The following is a 15,565-nucleotide window of genomic DNA, read 5'->3' on the forward strand; positions in this document are numbered from 1 at the left end:
TTACAGTTTGTGAAGACTAGAACCCAGGAAACCAGTGAGGAGAGCATTGGAGAAGTCAAATTGGGAGGTAACAATGGCACCAATAATAGTTTCAACAGCAGTGGGACTGGGATAAGGTAGGGGTGGGAGTAGACAGTTTGGTGATGGATAGGATATTGCATTTGAATCTCAGCTCTGGTCGAACAGGATACCAAGAATGTGTACAAATCTGTTTCAGTCTGAATGGGCTGCCAAGGAGAAGATGACATCGTTGGTGGGGGTGTGGAGTTTTTAAAACAGAAGATGAATACAATGTGTTGTTCTTCCCAAGTGTTCAATTAGAGGAAGTTCCAGCTCATCTACAACATGATCGTCAGACAATCTGACAATACAGAAGTGGTCCTGGAATTGAGGGAGGTACAGTTGGGCGTTATCAGCATAAAAATGAAAATTAACTGTGTCCACAGTTATTGTCACTAAGGAGCAACATGTAAATAAGGAAACAAGGAAATGGCCAACATTGGAACCTTGGGATAATCCAGAGGCGACTGTTCAGAGTGGGAGGAGAAGGCATTGCTGGAGATATCCTGCTTGCATTGGGACTGATAGAATGGAACCACATGAGGAGGACCAAAGGGTGGAAGACAACAGAGTGATTGACCACTTCAAACAACATGCAGAGGTCAAGGGGAAAAAGCATGCCACAATCAAATTCATAAAGGATGCTGCTGGTAACTTCGATAGAGGGTCACCTTGGTTCCACAAGCAGAGCAGAAACCAGACTGAACGAATTCAAACAGGAAATTATAGGAAAGGTGAGCAAGGGGCAACAATGCATTCAAGGCCCTTGAAGAGTAAAGGGAGGTTAAAGATGGCCATAGTTACAAAGGACAGAGGAACTCCAGGTGGGTCTTTTAAAGGGGTGATAAATGGTAACAACCTTTTTTTGAGGTGAGAGAAATGGCACCCAAAAGGGAGTCATTTACAATATCAGCCACCATTGGGGAAAGGAATGTAGTTAAGTGATCAGGAGTTGGGTGGAGGTTGAGGAAGCAAGAAGAAATAAGCCCTGTGGGAGAGGGGGCAGGGGATGGGAGGTGGAGGGAAGCTTCAGTGATAAGGGGCTAGGTTTGGCTGAGAGAGAAGCTAGGGATATAGACAGAAAAGAAGTGGCAGCTAAGTCAGCGACATGGATAGTCTCAAAAAAGCACCCATAAAAAGGTCTGTGGCCTTGGTGCTGGCGGTGAGGGTGACCAGGAGGGGTCAGAGGAGGTGGTTCGTCATTGATAAAATTTGTCATTAGGATTGTCCTTACCCTCCCAGTTAATCCAAAAGTAGTAGGAGGATTTGCTGTGTGGAGAGAGTTGTAGTATTGCTGTAGATGGTCAAAACAGATCTGGCAGCAGCCACTAGGAGTGCTCAATTCTGCTGCTCTCAAAATTGAGGATGCAAAGGTGGGATGGCAGCAAGAGAAACAGCAGGAGTGGGAGACAATGAGCAACTTTGGTGGGTCAAAGACATCAAGAGAGCTGTTGAGCAAGTCAACAGCAGCCAAGGTGGTGTCATGGCGGATTGAGAGGCAAAGAAAAGGGGGTTGGGGAGTTATAAGTGTGTCGGTGAGGAAAAGAGGTGTCGGCCCGGGGGGGGGGGGGGGGGGGGAGAGGGGGCAGTGAAGGTAGTGGTGCTGGAGACTAGCAGGAAAAAGTGGATGGTGAAAGAGGCAAGGATGCAATGACCTCGATGATCAAAATCTCAAGAAATGGCAAAGCTTTAGGTGATGGCAAGGTCAAAGGAGTGGTCGTGATTATGGGTTGAGGAAGTTCTTGTCCTGACTCAACCATGCCCTGCACAAGAGGGCAGAAGAACGGGGACAAAAGGAATTTAGTCATAAAAGGTTGAGGATGAAAAGTCACTCAGTGGAAAAGGTGTCCATTCAATTGGTCCAAATCCCTTTTAAGGTTCTCAACCTCCTCAACTAGTGACACAGCTTGGTGTCCTCTGCAAATTTTATCATACTTTAGGAGTAAACTCAATTTCATTTCTGAATAGCATTTTCAGCATGCATCCAGAACAGACCCAAGGAATATCAATACTGTCGGTGCAGACACTGTGGGGCTGATTTTATGAATGTGCACAACCACCAGGGAGTCTTGCCTGTCCACCATGCTCATCAGGAAAGCGTCAGCACAATTGGTCAGTCAGGTTCTTTCCCTTCTGAATCTATGCCAACTGCTGTTAACTCGATTTTTGTTCACAAATGATAGAGTTTACTCCCAATAGTCAATTCCATTACTTTACATGAAATGGCAGTGAAAGTATAGGTCTGTTGTGGCCTATGTCTGTTTTGTCACTCTTTTTGCATATGGGTATCACATCAGTCAGTTTCCAATCTTCACTCAATGTGTCTCACAGATCTCCTCCCTAATCTGTCTCAGCACTCTGGGATAAATGTCATCTATTCCTGAGGATTCTTTTTGTTTGAGTCCATCGAGCTTGTCAAGGACTTTTATCTCATTTGTACTAAAAAGTCATTGATTTTACTTGGGGTGTCTGTCTGCAGAAAGTATGTTGCTCATGTCCTCCCTTGTAAATATCTGGAGGAATATTCATTCAGAATATTTATTATTTTATGCTCAACCTCAGATTCAAGCCCATGTGTGTCATTTATGGTTTTCACTTCTTTGCTTAGCTTCAGCTGCTATACTTCTTTCCAGATCTCTTTGCCTGTCTGATCACCTTTTTATTGTGTTTCACGTTATCTTGTATTCATTCCAGTGGGACCCTTCTTTCTCCCTGCAGGACTTGTACAGGCCATTCTTCCTCTTTATCTCATTGTTGATTTGCTTGCTGTTCCACTGAGCTTGCAGATTCTGGGAATGTATTTGTCCTGCATGCTCAACATTGTATCTTTAAAAATGTTTCATCTGTCCCCCATTGAAGTATTGAACCACCTCCCCCAATTTATTTGCTTTAATTCTGCCTTTATTTCATCAAATTTAGCCATTTTAAAGTTATGTACCTAGCTCATTGTCTTCGGTATTTGACTCCCAGATTATGTTAAACGTCATCATTCCGTGGTCGCTGTCCCCCGGGGATGCTACAACTTCCATTTCCTGTACATTTTCTGGGTCAGTAACAAATATCAGGTCAAGCTGAGAACTGCTTCTTGTGGCTTCCTTAATGCACTGGGATAAGAAATAATCAGTACATCCACCAACTTTGATTCTAAACAATTTGCATTTACAAATGGGAAAATTTGCAGTTGCCTAGTTTATAGTTGGCTGATTAAAGTCTCATTAAAATAACCTTCGGTTTCTATACCCTTACTATCTCTTCATAGAGCAAATTGTCCTTCTCCTTATGCTGACCTGGTGGTCTTATAGCATACCCCAGTGTTAGTTTTGACTTTTTTTTAAAAAAGCATTAGTGACTTCTGCCCCGAGTATTTCATTTTGAAGCTTTCTATCCCCCACAGGATCAACTTCAATCTCCGAGATGTCCCTGACATATCGGGCTATGCCACTTTCTGTGCACTGTGCCTTTTCTATGCACTTGGTATTCTTGAATGTTATATTCATTTCCACCCTCTGGATTCAGCCAGGTTGCTGATATTCCAACCATATAGTTCCCTCCTGCCACAACAGCCTCCAGTTCCAGCATCTTGTTTCAATAATGCTTCTCGCATTCATGTATATACATCTCATTGTAGATTTACCTCCTCTCATATCCCCCAGTGTCTGCCCATTCCTGGTTGCCAGTTCATGAGTGAGTGAGTCTGTACCGCTCCCCACCCCACTTCCGTTGACCAGCTTCTACCTTATAATTGCTCTCATCTGGGATCCTGTTTCCACCCTGCCCTACACCCCGTGAGTGTAGTTTAAATTATTTTCTATTGCTGCCTCAATGTTTCTCGCCAGTCTTTTTGTCCCTACTTGTTTAAATGAAGTCTGTCTCTCCTATACCAGTTCTTTTAAATGTTATTATGCCAGAAGTAAATCAATGCAAAATTTTGTCCTACATTATTTATATTAATTTTTTTGCATGTAGCACACAAGCCATAGCATTAGGGGCTTGCATGGAGAGAAATTTGTTGAGTGTATTCAGGAGGAATTTCTCATTTCAGTATGTGGATGGCCCGACTAGAGGGGGCAAAACTTGACCTCCTCTTGGGAAATAAGGAAGGGCAGGTGACAGAAGTGTTAGTGAGGGATCACTTTGGGACCAGTGATCATAATTCCATTAGTTTTAAGATAGCTATGGAGAATGATAGGTCTGGCCCAAAAGTTAAAATTCTAAATTGGGGAAAGGCCAATTTTGATGGTATTAGACAGGAACTTTCAGAAGTTGATTGGGAGAGTCTGTTGGCAGGCAAAGGGACGTCTGGTAAGTGGGAGGCTTTCAAAAGTGTGTTAACCAGGGTTCAGGGTAAGCACATTCCTTATAAAGTGAAGGGCAAGGCTGGTAGAAGTAGGGAACCTTGGATGACTCGGGAGATTGAGGCCCTAGTCAAAAAGAAGGAGGCATATGACATGCATAAGCAGCTGGGATCAAGTGGATCCCTTGAAGAGTATAGAGATTGCCGGAGTAGAGTTAAGAGAGAAATCAGGAGGGCAAAAAGGGGACATGAGATTGCTTTGGCAGATAAGGCAAAGGAGAATCCAAAGAGCTTCTACAAATACATAAAGTGCAAAAGAGTAACTAGGGAGAGAGTAGGGCCTCTTAAGGATCAACAAGGTCATCTATGTGCGGAACCACAAGAGATGGGTGAGATCCTGAATGAATATTTCACATCGGTATTTACGGTTGAGAAAGGCATGGATGTTAGGGAACTTGGGGAAATAAATAGTGATGTCTTGAGGAGTGTACATATTACAGAGAGGGAGGTGCTGGAAGTCTTAACGCGCATCAAGGTAGATAAATCTCCGGGACCTGATGAAATGTATCCCAGGACGTTATGGGAGGTCAGGGAGGAAATTGCGGGTCCCCTAGCAGAGATATTTGAATCATCGACAGCTACAGGTGAGGTGCCTGAAGATTGGAGGGTAGCAAATGTTGTGCCTTTGTTTAAGAAGGGAGGCAGGGAAAAGCCTGGGAACTACAGACCGGTGAGCCTGACATCTGTAGTGGGTAAGTTGTTAGAGGGTATTCTGAGAGACAGGATCTACAGGCATTTGGAGAGGCAGGGACTGATTAGGAACAGTCAGCATGGTTTGGAGTGGAAAATCGTGTCTCACGAATTTGATTGAGTTTTTTGAAGGGGTAACCAAGAAGATAGATGAGGGCTGTGCAGTAGACGTGGTCTACATGGACTTTAGCAAGGCCTTTGACAAGGTGCCGCATGGTAGGTTGTTACATAAGGTTAAATCTCACAGGATGCAAGGTGAGGTAGCCAATTGGATACAAAATTGGATTGACGACAGAAGACAGAGGGTGGTTGTAGAGGGTTGTTTTTCAAACTGGAGGCCTGTGACCAGCGGTGTGCCTCAGGGATCGGTGCTGGGTCCGCTGTTATTTGTTACTTATATTAATGATTTGGATGAGAATTTAGGAGGCATGGTTAGTAAGTTTGCAGATGACACCAAGATTGGTGGCATTGTGGATAGTGAAGAAGGTTATCTAGGATTGCAACGGGATCTTGATAAATTGGGCCAGTGGGCCGATGAATGGCAGATGGAGTTTAATTTAGATAAATGTGAGGTGATGCATTTTGGTAGATCGAATCGGGCCAGGACCTACTCCGTTAATGGTAGGGCGTTGGGGAAGAGTTATAGAACAAAGAGATCTAGGAGTACAGGTTCATAGCTCCTTGAAAGTGGAGTCACAGGTGGACAGGGTGGTGAAGAAGGCATTCAGCATGCTTGGTTTCATTGGTCAGAACATTGAATACAGGAGTTGGGATGTCTTGTTGAAGTTGTACAAGACATTAGTAAGGCCACACTTGGAATACTGTGTACAGTTCTGGTCACCCTATTATAGAAAGGATATTATTAAACTAGAAAGAGTGCAGAAAAGATTTACTAGGATGCGGGACTTGATGGTTTGACTTATAGGGAGAGGTTGAATAGACTGAGACTTTTTTCCCTGGAGAGTAGGAGGTTAAGGGGTGATCTTATAGAAGTCTATAAAATGATGAGGGGCATAGATAAGGTAGATAGTCAAAATCTTTTCCCAAAAGTAGGGGAGTCTATAACGAGGGGGCATAGATTTAAGGTGAGAGGGAAGAGATACAAAAGGGTCCAGAGGGGCAATTTTTTCACTCAAAGGGTGGTGAGTGTCTGGACCGAGCTGCCAGAGGCAGTAGTAGAGGCGGGTACAATTTTGCATTTTAAAAAGCATTTGGACAGTTACATGGGTAAGATGGGTATAGAGGGATATGGGCCAAGTGCAGGCAACTGGGACTAGCTTAGTGGTATAAACTGGGCGACATGGACATGTTGGGCCGGAGGGCCTGTTTCCATGTTGTAAACTTCTATGATTCTATAAGCCTGAAAGTGTCTATAAGGGGGAAAAGAATAATTGGCTGAATAAGCAATCATCCAAATATCCAGACTAAAATTAAATAAACGATAGTTCAACTCAGGGAGTAAGTACACTTAAGCAGCAGAAAAATTGGGAAACAAATCAAAACAATTTTTTTTCCAACCTACCAATCTTGAACTACAAGTCGCAGAAACCAAACAAATCCTTCAAATGGTGTGTACTCCTCCAGCCTACAAGCTTTCACCTCACTTCTTCTCATTCAGTGCGAAGTCTATTTCAACTATAGTTTGAATTCCTAGCTTCTGATGGAACTAACAAACTGTAGTTGAAATCGGCTTTGTAAACTTAATGAGAAGCTGCATGGGCCAGATGCAAGGATCAGCTCCAACCCTGGGTTTTGGAGGACTAGAAAAGGCTGCTCCCTGACTGATGGATTTAGACCTGAGACAATGCATTTGGCACAAATCAGTCCTCAAACCCCAGAAATTTAAAGACCTGAGGCTGAATATTAAGCTTCAGGCAAGGGAAGAAGCATAGTGGAGAGCAATGGGAACAGGAGGTGGTCTTGGATTGTGTCTTCACATGAGTCTTGCATTTTACATGAGGGGGGGCGATTGTGGTGGCCTGTGCTCCATTTTGTGAAAAGTGTACAATAATACATGCTTCCATTTACAACATTTTTATTATGGCTTTTTCTTTGTTCATTTGGGATAGGAAACTGGATTTTTTTTTGTGTGGGTGATGAGGTAGGGAAAGGTGGCAAGAGGTAAATAATGATAAAGAAAACAGGATTAGTAGCTCCTTCCTAATGGAGAATTTTGGTTTCTGTGATCATAGAATCTTACAGTACAAGAGGCCATTCGGCCCATTGTGCCTATGCCAGTTCTTTGAAAGAGCTGTCCAATTTAGAAAAAAACTCATTGCCCCTCTAATTCTTTTGCTAATTATTTTAAATCTGTGATCTCTGGTTACTGACCCACTTGCCAAAAGAAACAAACAGTTTCTCCCTACTTGCTCTATCAAAACCCCTCAATTTTGAATACCTCAATTAGGTCTGCCCTTAATGTTCTCTGCTCTAAGGAGAACAATCCAAACTTCTCCAATCTCACCACATAACTGAATTCCCTTACCCCTGGTATACCTCCTCTGTACCCTCTCCAAGGCCTTGACATCCTTCCTAAAGTGCGGTGCCCAGAATTGTACACAATACTCCAGCTGAAGCCTAACCAGTAACTTAAGTTTAGCATGACTTCCTTGTTTTTGTATTCAATACCCCTATTTACAAAGCTAAGTATCCCATATGCTTTCTTAACTGCCTTATCAATTTTCCCTGCCAAGATTTGTGAATATGTACCCCCAGGTCCCTCTGCCCTTGCACAGCCCTCAAAAAATAGTACCATTGAGATTATACTGCCTCCCCATGTTGTTCCTCGCAAAGTGCATAACTACACACTTATCTGCATTAAATTGCATCTGCCATGTGTCTGCCCTTTTCACCAGTCTGGATGTCCTCCTGAAATCTACTACTATCCTCCTCACTATTTACTACGTTGCCACGTTTTGTATCATCTGCAAACTTCGAAATTGTACTCTATGCACACACCTCTCCAGTCAGAAAAACATCCATTCACCACTACTGTCTGCCTCCTATCCCGTAGCCAATTATGTACCCAAGTTACCACCGTCCTTTTAATCCCATGTGCTTCCATTTTCTGAATAAGTCTGTTGTTATGTACTTTATTAAATGCCTTTTGAAAGTCCACATATACACATCGACTGCACTACCTTCATCAATCCTCTCTTACTTCATCAAAAGAACTCAATCAGGTTAGTCAAATATGATTTGCCTTTAACAAATCCATGCTGGCTGTCCCTTATTCGCCCATGCTTCTCCAAGCTTGCCCCGCATGCAACAAGACCTGGACAACATCCAGGCTTGGGCTCATAAGTGGCAAGTAACATTCGCGCAAGACAATGACCATCTCCATCAAGAGAGTCTAATCACCTCCCCTTGACATTCAACGGCATAACCATCGCCGAATCCCCCACCATCAACATCCTGGGGGTCACCATTGACCAGAAACTTAACTGGATCAGCCATATAAATACTGTGGCTACAAGAGCAGGTCAGAGGCTGGGTATTCTGCAGCAAGTGACTCACCTCCTGATTCCCCAAAGCCTTTCCGCCATCTACAAGGCACAAGTCAGGAGTGTGATGGAATACTCTTCACTTGCTTGGATGAGTGCAGCTCCAACAACACTCAAGAAGCTCGACACCATCCAGGACAAAGCAGCCCGCTTGATTGGCACCCCATCCACCACCCTAAACATTCACTTCCTTCACCACCGGCACACTGTAGCTGCAGTGTGTACCATCCACAGGATGCACTGCAGCAACTCGCCAAGGCTTCTCGACAGCACCTCCCAAACCCACGACCTCTACCACCTAGAAGGACAAGAGGACTAGGTACATGGGAACACTAGGTACATGGGAACACCACCACCTGCATGTTCCCCTCCAAGTCACACACCATCCCGACTTGGAAATAGATCGCCATTCCTTCATCGTCGCTGGGTCAAAATCCTGGAACTCCCTTTCTAACAGCAATGTGGGAGAACCTTCACCACACGGACTACAGCGGTTCAAGAAGGCGGCTCACCACCACCTTCTCAAGGGCAATTAGGGATGGGCAATAAATGCTGGCCTTGCCAGCGACACCCACATCCCATGAACAGAAAAAAAAATTAAATTTTGTCCTTGACAACGGCCTCTAGTAGTTGTGATGTGTTCTTTTAAATGTCACAACTCCTCCTGTAGGTCTTGATTTTAAGCTTTCTTTTCCTGTGCCTACCCATATTCCATTCTCCTACAGGAGATGTATGCACAGTGCATAGGCAGTTGATGATAAAACAGTTCAAGGCAATGCTCTAAGTCACAAGAGAAAGGCTTGAGAAATGTACCAGTGTAACTACAACCCAGACATGCGTTACTCCCTTACAACATAAATATATACACACAAACCTTTCCACCTGAATACATTTAGAAATGTTTGTGGGGAACCATCTTGTACCCTGTTACGGTTCTCCTGGCAACACAAGGCAGCCTCCCGCAACCAAATTTTTATTAAGTATCATAATGCACTGAAAGTTTCATCCCTTTTGCAAAAAAAATAGCATATATAACAGGACAGTTGTGGGTTGGAAGGCAAGTCTACAACCACGGTGGGAAAGGTGGAAGGGAAAGAACGCTATTAAGGAATGCAAGCCCCAATGCTAAGCATGGGCCAAACTTGCTGGATTTACAAGAAAGCCTCATTAAATGTTTGCTAATTCCATCAGTTCTTTTCCAACAGAGCTCCCTCCTCCTCCCCCAATGTCTGCATTGTTTTTATTTAATTAGTCTTCTCCATATATTTGATGCTGAAGTGATCAGTTTCTATTCAAGCTTACCTAAAAAGGTTAAACCTCAGCTGATCTCGTTAGCTATTTTTAATATTGGCCCGAGAGAGGAATTAGTGCCATCGGTTCCTAATGTGCAGGGCTCATGCAGCCAATGGCAATCCTCAATATAAACTTACCAGATCTGCACAGTCCAGCCACCAGAAAGACCCTACATTATTGGGTCTTGCCAGATTCACTAAGACTAGCCACCAGGTAGACCCAATAAAATACTGTCTTCTCAACAGCCAGACATTGCAAATCCAGCAAGTTTATGTTGGGATTGCTGTTGGTTGCAGGCAAACCACATCCAAACATCCTTCTAAAAAACAAATTTTGTTAGTTTGGTAGTGCCACGCACTGGTGGTGAGTACAGAAATAGGAAGATTTGGCAGGTTAATGCGTGGTGCAGGAGTGAGGGCTTCAGATTCTTGGGTCATTTGGGACCAGTTCAAGACAGACGGGTTGCACCTCAACAGAGCTGGAACCAATGTACTCACGGGAGGTTCACTAGTGCTGTAGGGGAGGGTTTAAACTAATTTGACAGGGGGATAGGCACCAGGATGTAGCATTAGAAAGGAGAAACAAGGTGTACAAAGGATTGAGAGAGACAGATAGCACTAGAGTAAGAAAGAGTACAGTAGTAGGTAGGATCAGACTAAGAGACAATACGAGAAGGTCGAAGACAGGTTTAGAGTGCATGTGTGTAAACTTACGAAACGTGGTAAACAAGATTGGTGAGCTGCAGGCACAAAAAGTCACATGGAAATGATATAGTGGTGATAACGGAGACCTGGCTCAAAAAAGGGCAGGATTAGGTACTAAATATTCATAGATACAAGTTGTTCAGGAAAGATAGGGAAGGAAAAAAAGGAGGGGGGGGTGGCAATGTTGATTCAGGGGAATATTGCTGTACTAGACAGAGGGTGTCCTTGAGGGGTCAAGGACAGAATCCATCTGGTTAGAGTTAAGAAACAATAGAGGCGCCATTACACCACTCGGTGTATTCTATAGACCACCAACTAGTAGGAAGGATATAGAGGAGCAAATTTGCAGGGAAATTACAGAGAGGTGCAAGAACTATAGTGATAATGGGGGACTTCAACTATTCTAATACAGACTGGGATAGAAATAGTGTAAAGGGCAAAGAGGGGGAGGAATTTCTGAAGTGTGTTGAGGAGAACTTTCTTGATCGGTATGTTTCCAGCCCAACAAGGAAGGAGGCATTGCTGGATCTAGTTCTGGGGAATGAGATGGGTCAAGTGTCAGTGGGGGAACATTTAGGGCACAGCGATCATAGTATCATACGGTTTAGATTAGTTATGGAAAAGGACAAGGAACAATCTAGAGTAAAAATACTTAATTGAAGGAGGGTCAATTTCAGTGGGTTGAGAACGGACCTGGTCCGGGTAAATTGGAATCAAAGGTTGGCAGGCAAAACTGTAATAGAGCAACGGGCGGCCTTTAAAGAGGACATGGTTCGGGTACAGTCTAGGTACATTCCTATGAAGGGGAAAGGTAGGACAGCCAAAGCCAGAGCTCCCTGCATGATGAAAGAGAGAGTAAGATGAAGCAGAAAAAGGGGGCGTATGACAGATGTCAGGTTGATGATACAGGTGAGGACCATGCTGAATATAGAGACTTCAGAGGAAATAAGAGGGGCAAAGAGAAAATATAAGAATAGACTGGCTGCTAACATAAAAGGGAATCCAAAAGTCTTCTATAGGCATATAAATAGTAAACAGGTAGCAAGAGGAGGGGTGGGGCCGATTAGGGACCAAAAAGGAGATCTATGCATGGAGGCAGAGGGCATGGCTGAAGTACTAAATGAGTACTTTGCATCTGTCTTTACCAAGGAAGAAGATGCTACCAAAGTCACAGTAAGGGGTGGGGGGGGGATAGTTGAGATACCGGATGGGGTGAAAAGTGATAGAGGTACTAGAAAGGCTGGCTGTACTTGAAGTAGATAAGTCACCCAGTCCAGATGCGATGCATCCTAAGTTGCTGAGGGAAGTAAGGGTGGAAATTGCAGGCTGCTGGCCATAATCTTCCAATCCTCCTTAGATACGAGAGTTGTGCCAGAGGACTGAAGAATTGCAAATGTTACACCCGCATTCAAAAAAAGGTGCAAGGATAAACCCAGCAACTACAGACCAGTCAGTTTAACCTCGGTGGTGGGGAAGCTTATAGAAATAATAATCAGAGACAAAATTAATAGTCACTTGGACAAGTGTGGATTAATAAAGGAAAGCCAGCACAAATTTGTTAAAGGCAAATCATGTTTAATTAACTTGATTGAGTTTTTTGATGAGGTAACAGAGGGTTGATGAGGGCAATGCGTGTATATGAACTTTCAAAAGGAGTTCAATAATAGGCTTGTCAGCAAAATTGAAGCCCATGGAATAAAAGGGGCAGTGTCATTGTGGATACGAAATTGGCTAAGCGACAAGGAAACAGAGAGTAGTGGTGAACAGTTGTTTTTCGGACTGGAAGAAGATATACAGTGGTGTTCCCCAGGGGTCGGTACTAGGACCATTGCTTTTTTTGATATACATTAATGACTTGGATTTGGGTGTCCATCCAGGGCACAATTTCAAAATTTGCAGATGACACAAAACTTGGAAGTGTAGTAAACAATGTGGACGATAATAATAGACTTCAAGAGGGCACAGACAGGCTGGTGGAATAGGCGGACACATGGCAGATTAAATTTAATGCAGAGAAGTGCGAAGTGATACATTTTGGCAAGAAGAATGAGGAGAGGCAATACAAACTAAATGATATAATTCTAAGGGGGGTGCAGGAATAGAGAGACCTGTGCTCAAATCTTTGAAGGTGGCAGGACAGGTTGAGAAAGCAGTTTAAAAAAGCATACGGGATTCTGGGCTTTATAAATCGAGGCATAAGAGTATAAGAGTAAGAAGTTATTTTGAGCCTTTATAAAACACTGGTTCGGCCACAACTGGGAGTATTGCATCCAATTCTGGGCACCACACTAAGAAGGATGTGAAGGCCTTAGAGAGGGTGCAGAAAAAAATTACTAGAACGGTTCAGGGTTGAGACACTTCAGTTACTTGGATAGACTGGAGAAGCTGGAGTTGTTCTCCTTAGAGAAGAGAAGGTTGAGAGGAGATTTTATAAAAGTGTTCAAAATCACAAAGGGTTTAGATAAAGTAAATAAAGAGAAACCTTTCCCATTGACGGACCGGTCGAAAGCCAGAGGACACAGATTTAAGGTGATTGGCAAAAGAATTAAAGGTGGTGAGGAAAATCTTTTTTTTTTAAAAACACGGCAAGTAGTTATGATCTGGAATGCATTACCTGAAAGGGTGGTTGGTGCAAATTCAATCGTGGCTTTCCAAAAGGAATTGGATAAATATTTGAAGGGAAAAAGCTTGGAGGGCTACGGGGAAAGAACAGGGGAATGGGACTACCAGGATTGCTCTTACAATGAGCCGGCACAAGCTCGATGGGCAGAATGGCCTCCTTCTATGCTATAACGATTCTATAACATGTGATCATATAAGTATCAAATACCAGAACATTCATTACTGCTATTGGAAATGGAAAAGGCCTTTAGGAATACTAAAACTCTATATCCACCTACCTCGCTCCTACAGATTGCAAGCATCAAGGTTCTAGCAAGACCCTCTACAACATCTGAGTGTATGCACTACATAATGAAGTACTGCTTGCAAGATATCACTGTGTGCAAATTCTACATTGATCAACAGAAGAGTGGCTACAGTTCAAAAGTAATACATTGGCTGTGAAGCACTTTGGACATCCTGATTAAACAAAAGATACTATATGGATCTTACTTACCTCCAACAATAAAGCAACTAAGCAATGTTCAGCTTGAGATCGGAACAATTAATGGTGTAAGCAAATCACACCACCAGAGCAAAGACAAATGGACCATAAGAACATACTACATAAAACTACATGAGGGTATCTAATTTGCAAAGTAACTATGCACGTTTAAAATTGCTCACACCTGCAACACCTGCCAATTGTCTCAGCACCACTAAATAACTCACTGGTCCCTACTGCAACTCTTCAACAATCAAAGCCAGCTTAAGCTGCAGTTCTTGAAGTCAAATGTTTATGACTACCCAAATAACTTCTAGAAAAATATTTCTACAACTAAGCTAGTCCTGAATACTGAGTTCTCACAGGATAAGCAGGAGATGGTTAAATACCAGTTTGCTCAACAAGAAAACCAGGACAGATCATAATTGTTCAAATTCTGTAAGTTTTCTTTACTGGTGGTATATGCTGCCTCCTCCATTGTAAAACATGTACAAACATTACTAAAATGTTGTTCTTTCACTCCCATCCCCCGCCCGCCCCCACGCTCTCTTATGCCATAGATGTTGACCATATGCCATGATACGGTTCCTTCAGCTAACATTAGTGCAAATCAACAAGCAACAAGACACACACTGTTCATAGTTCAATTCCTTAGAAAGCCAGGTCAAACCATTTGACCACAAATTTCAGTCAACATGTTGATCAGCATAATACATATTTATTAGCTATGACCATACCACACGCACATCATGACAAAGAGGAAAAAACACTGCTCAAGACAGTATTCATTACTAAATGATACACCTAATGTAGTCAAACATTTCTTCCAGTTTAAATGTGAAACATTATGTATTCATCAGAACAAACTATCACACAACCACTGAAATCTCCAAATATTGCCAGTATATTGGAGTACATGGCAGCAGATAAAATTAAACAGTTTCTTTAGCAGAAAAACAAACTGGAACCAGTTTCTTTATAAACAGGAATTTGCTTTTTGTTTTGCTTCCCTGGCCCTCCCCTGGTCAACGCAGTTATTTCGCCCACTAAGTACAATTTACTATCCAGAGCAATTTCTAGATGCTGTGAGTGAGCCGGTTGTTTTTAATGTTTGGCGCCATTAAATTATTTCTGGATTCCAACTGGAACTCCAACCCAGAAATGCGGCATTCCAGAACGGGACATTCAACTTCCCAGTTACCTATTTCCTCCTCAGGCTCCATGTCAGCGCCACGTCACGCCGTCTCCTCCCAAAACAGTTTTTCTTGCTTCAAAAAAATCCTAAGCAATAAAACAGAAAGACGGGCATTTGCAAAAGCAACCAGATGTCATTTATTAAACAAAATAATTAAAACCATTACAAATTCCAGACAGCCGCCTAGAAATGAACGTGACCAAAGGTTATCCTAGTACTTCCCAGAAACATTAACCCTGTAGGAGGCAAATTCAAAACAATGAACGTAAAGTAAGCGCACGGCTTCTGTTGTGCCGCCTTCCTCTGCCGATATCATTAGGAAAGAACTATGCAGCTTTATTTCCAATATTAATCACAAACCTGGCCCAACGAACCCACGCATTGCCAATCGAGCCAGCTAGCCAGTGTTTTCCCAGTAATGGGTGCTTTAACCATACTAAGAGGACTAAGGCGAGGGACATGCGCAATTTGGCCTTAGTGTTTGGACATGCGCAATTACAGTTGGTCTTTCAGTCATTTTTAGAGTTCTGGCTGACGCTGGAAGTTTGTTTCTGTTTACAAATGTTAACTGGACTTTCAGAAAATATTCAAATGGATTTATTTCTGATAGAGATGTTGAATATAGTTTCCAAGCAGATTTTCTTTTTTTAATTTCCTGAT

At 42.9% G+C, this 15,565-nt stretch overlaps 1 protein-coding gene across 3 annotated transcripts in view; it reads right to left on the reverse strand.

The window, feature by feature from the left end:
- Positions 1–15,356, reverse strand: part of LOC137323010 (neutral amino acid uniporter 4-like) — a 429,467-nt gene extending 414,111 nt beyond the window's left edge. For all 3 annotated transcript variants that reach the window (XM_067986344.1, XM_067986343.1, XM_067986346.1), the window contains exons 1-2: positions 15,266–15,356; positions 14,912–14,991 (exon numbers count right to left, since the gene is read on the reverse strand). In XM_067986344.1, the coding sequence (XP_067842445.1) occupies positions 14,912–14,933 (22 nt within the window). In that variant the 5' untranslated portion in view covers positions 14,934–14,991; positions 15,266–15,356. The remainder of the gene's footprint in view (positions 1–14,911; positions 14,992–15,265) is intronic.
- Positions 15,357–15,565: the final 209 nt, after the last annotated feature.

The sequence above is a fragment of the Heptranchias perlo genome, chromosome 6 (assembly GCF_035084215.1).
Source record: "Heptranchias perlo isolate sHepPer1 chromosome 6, sHepPer1.hap1, whole genome shotgun sequence".
Taxonomy (NCBI): domain Eukaryota; kingdom Metazoa; phylum Chordata; class Chondrichthyes; order Hexanchiformes; family Hexanchidae; genus Heptranchias; species Heptranchias perlo.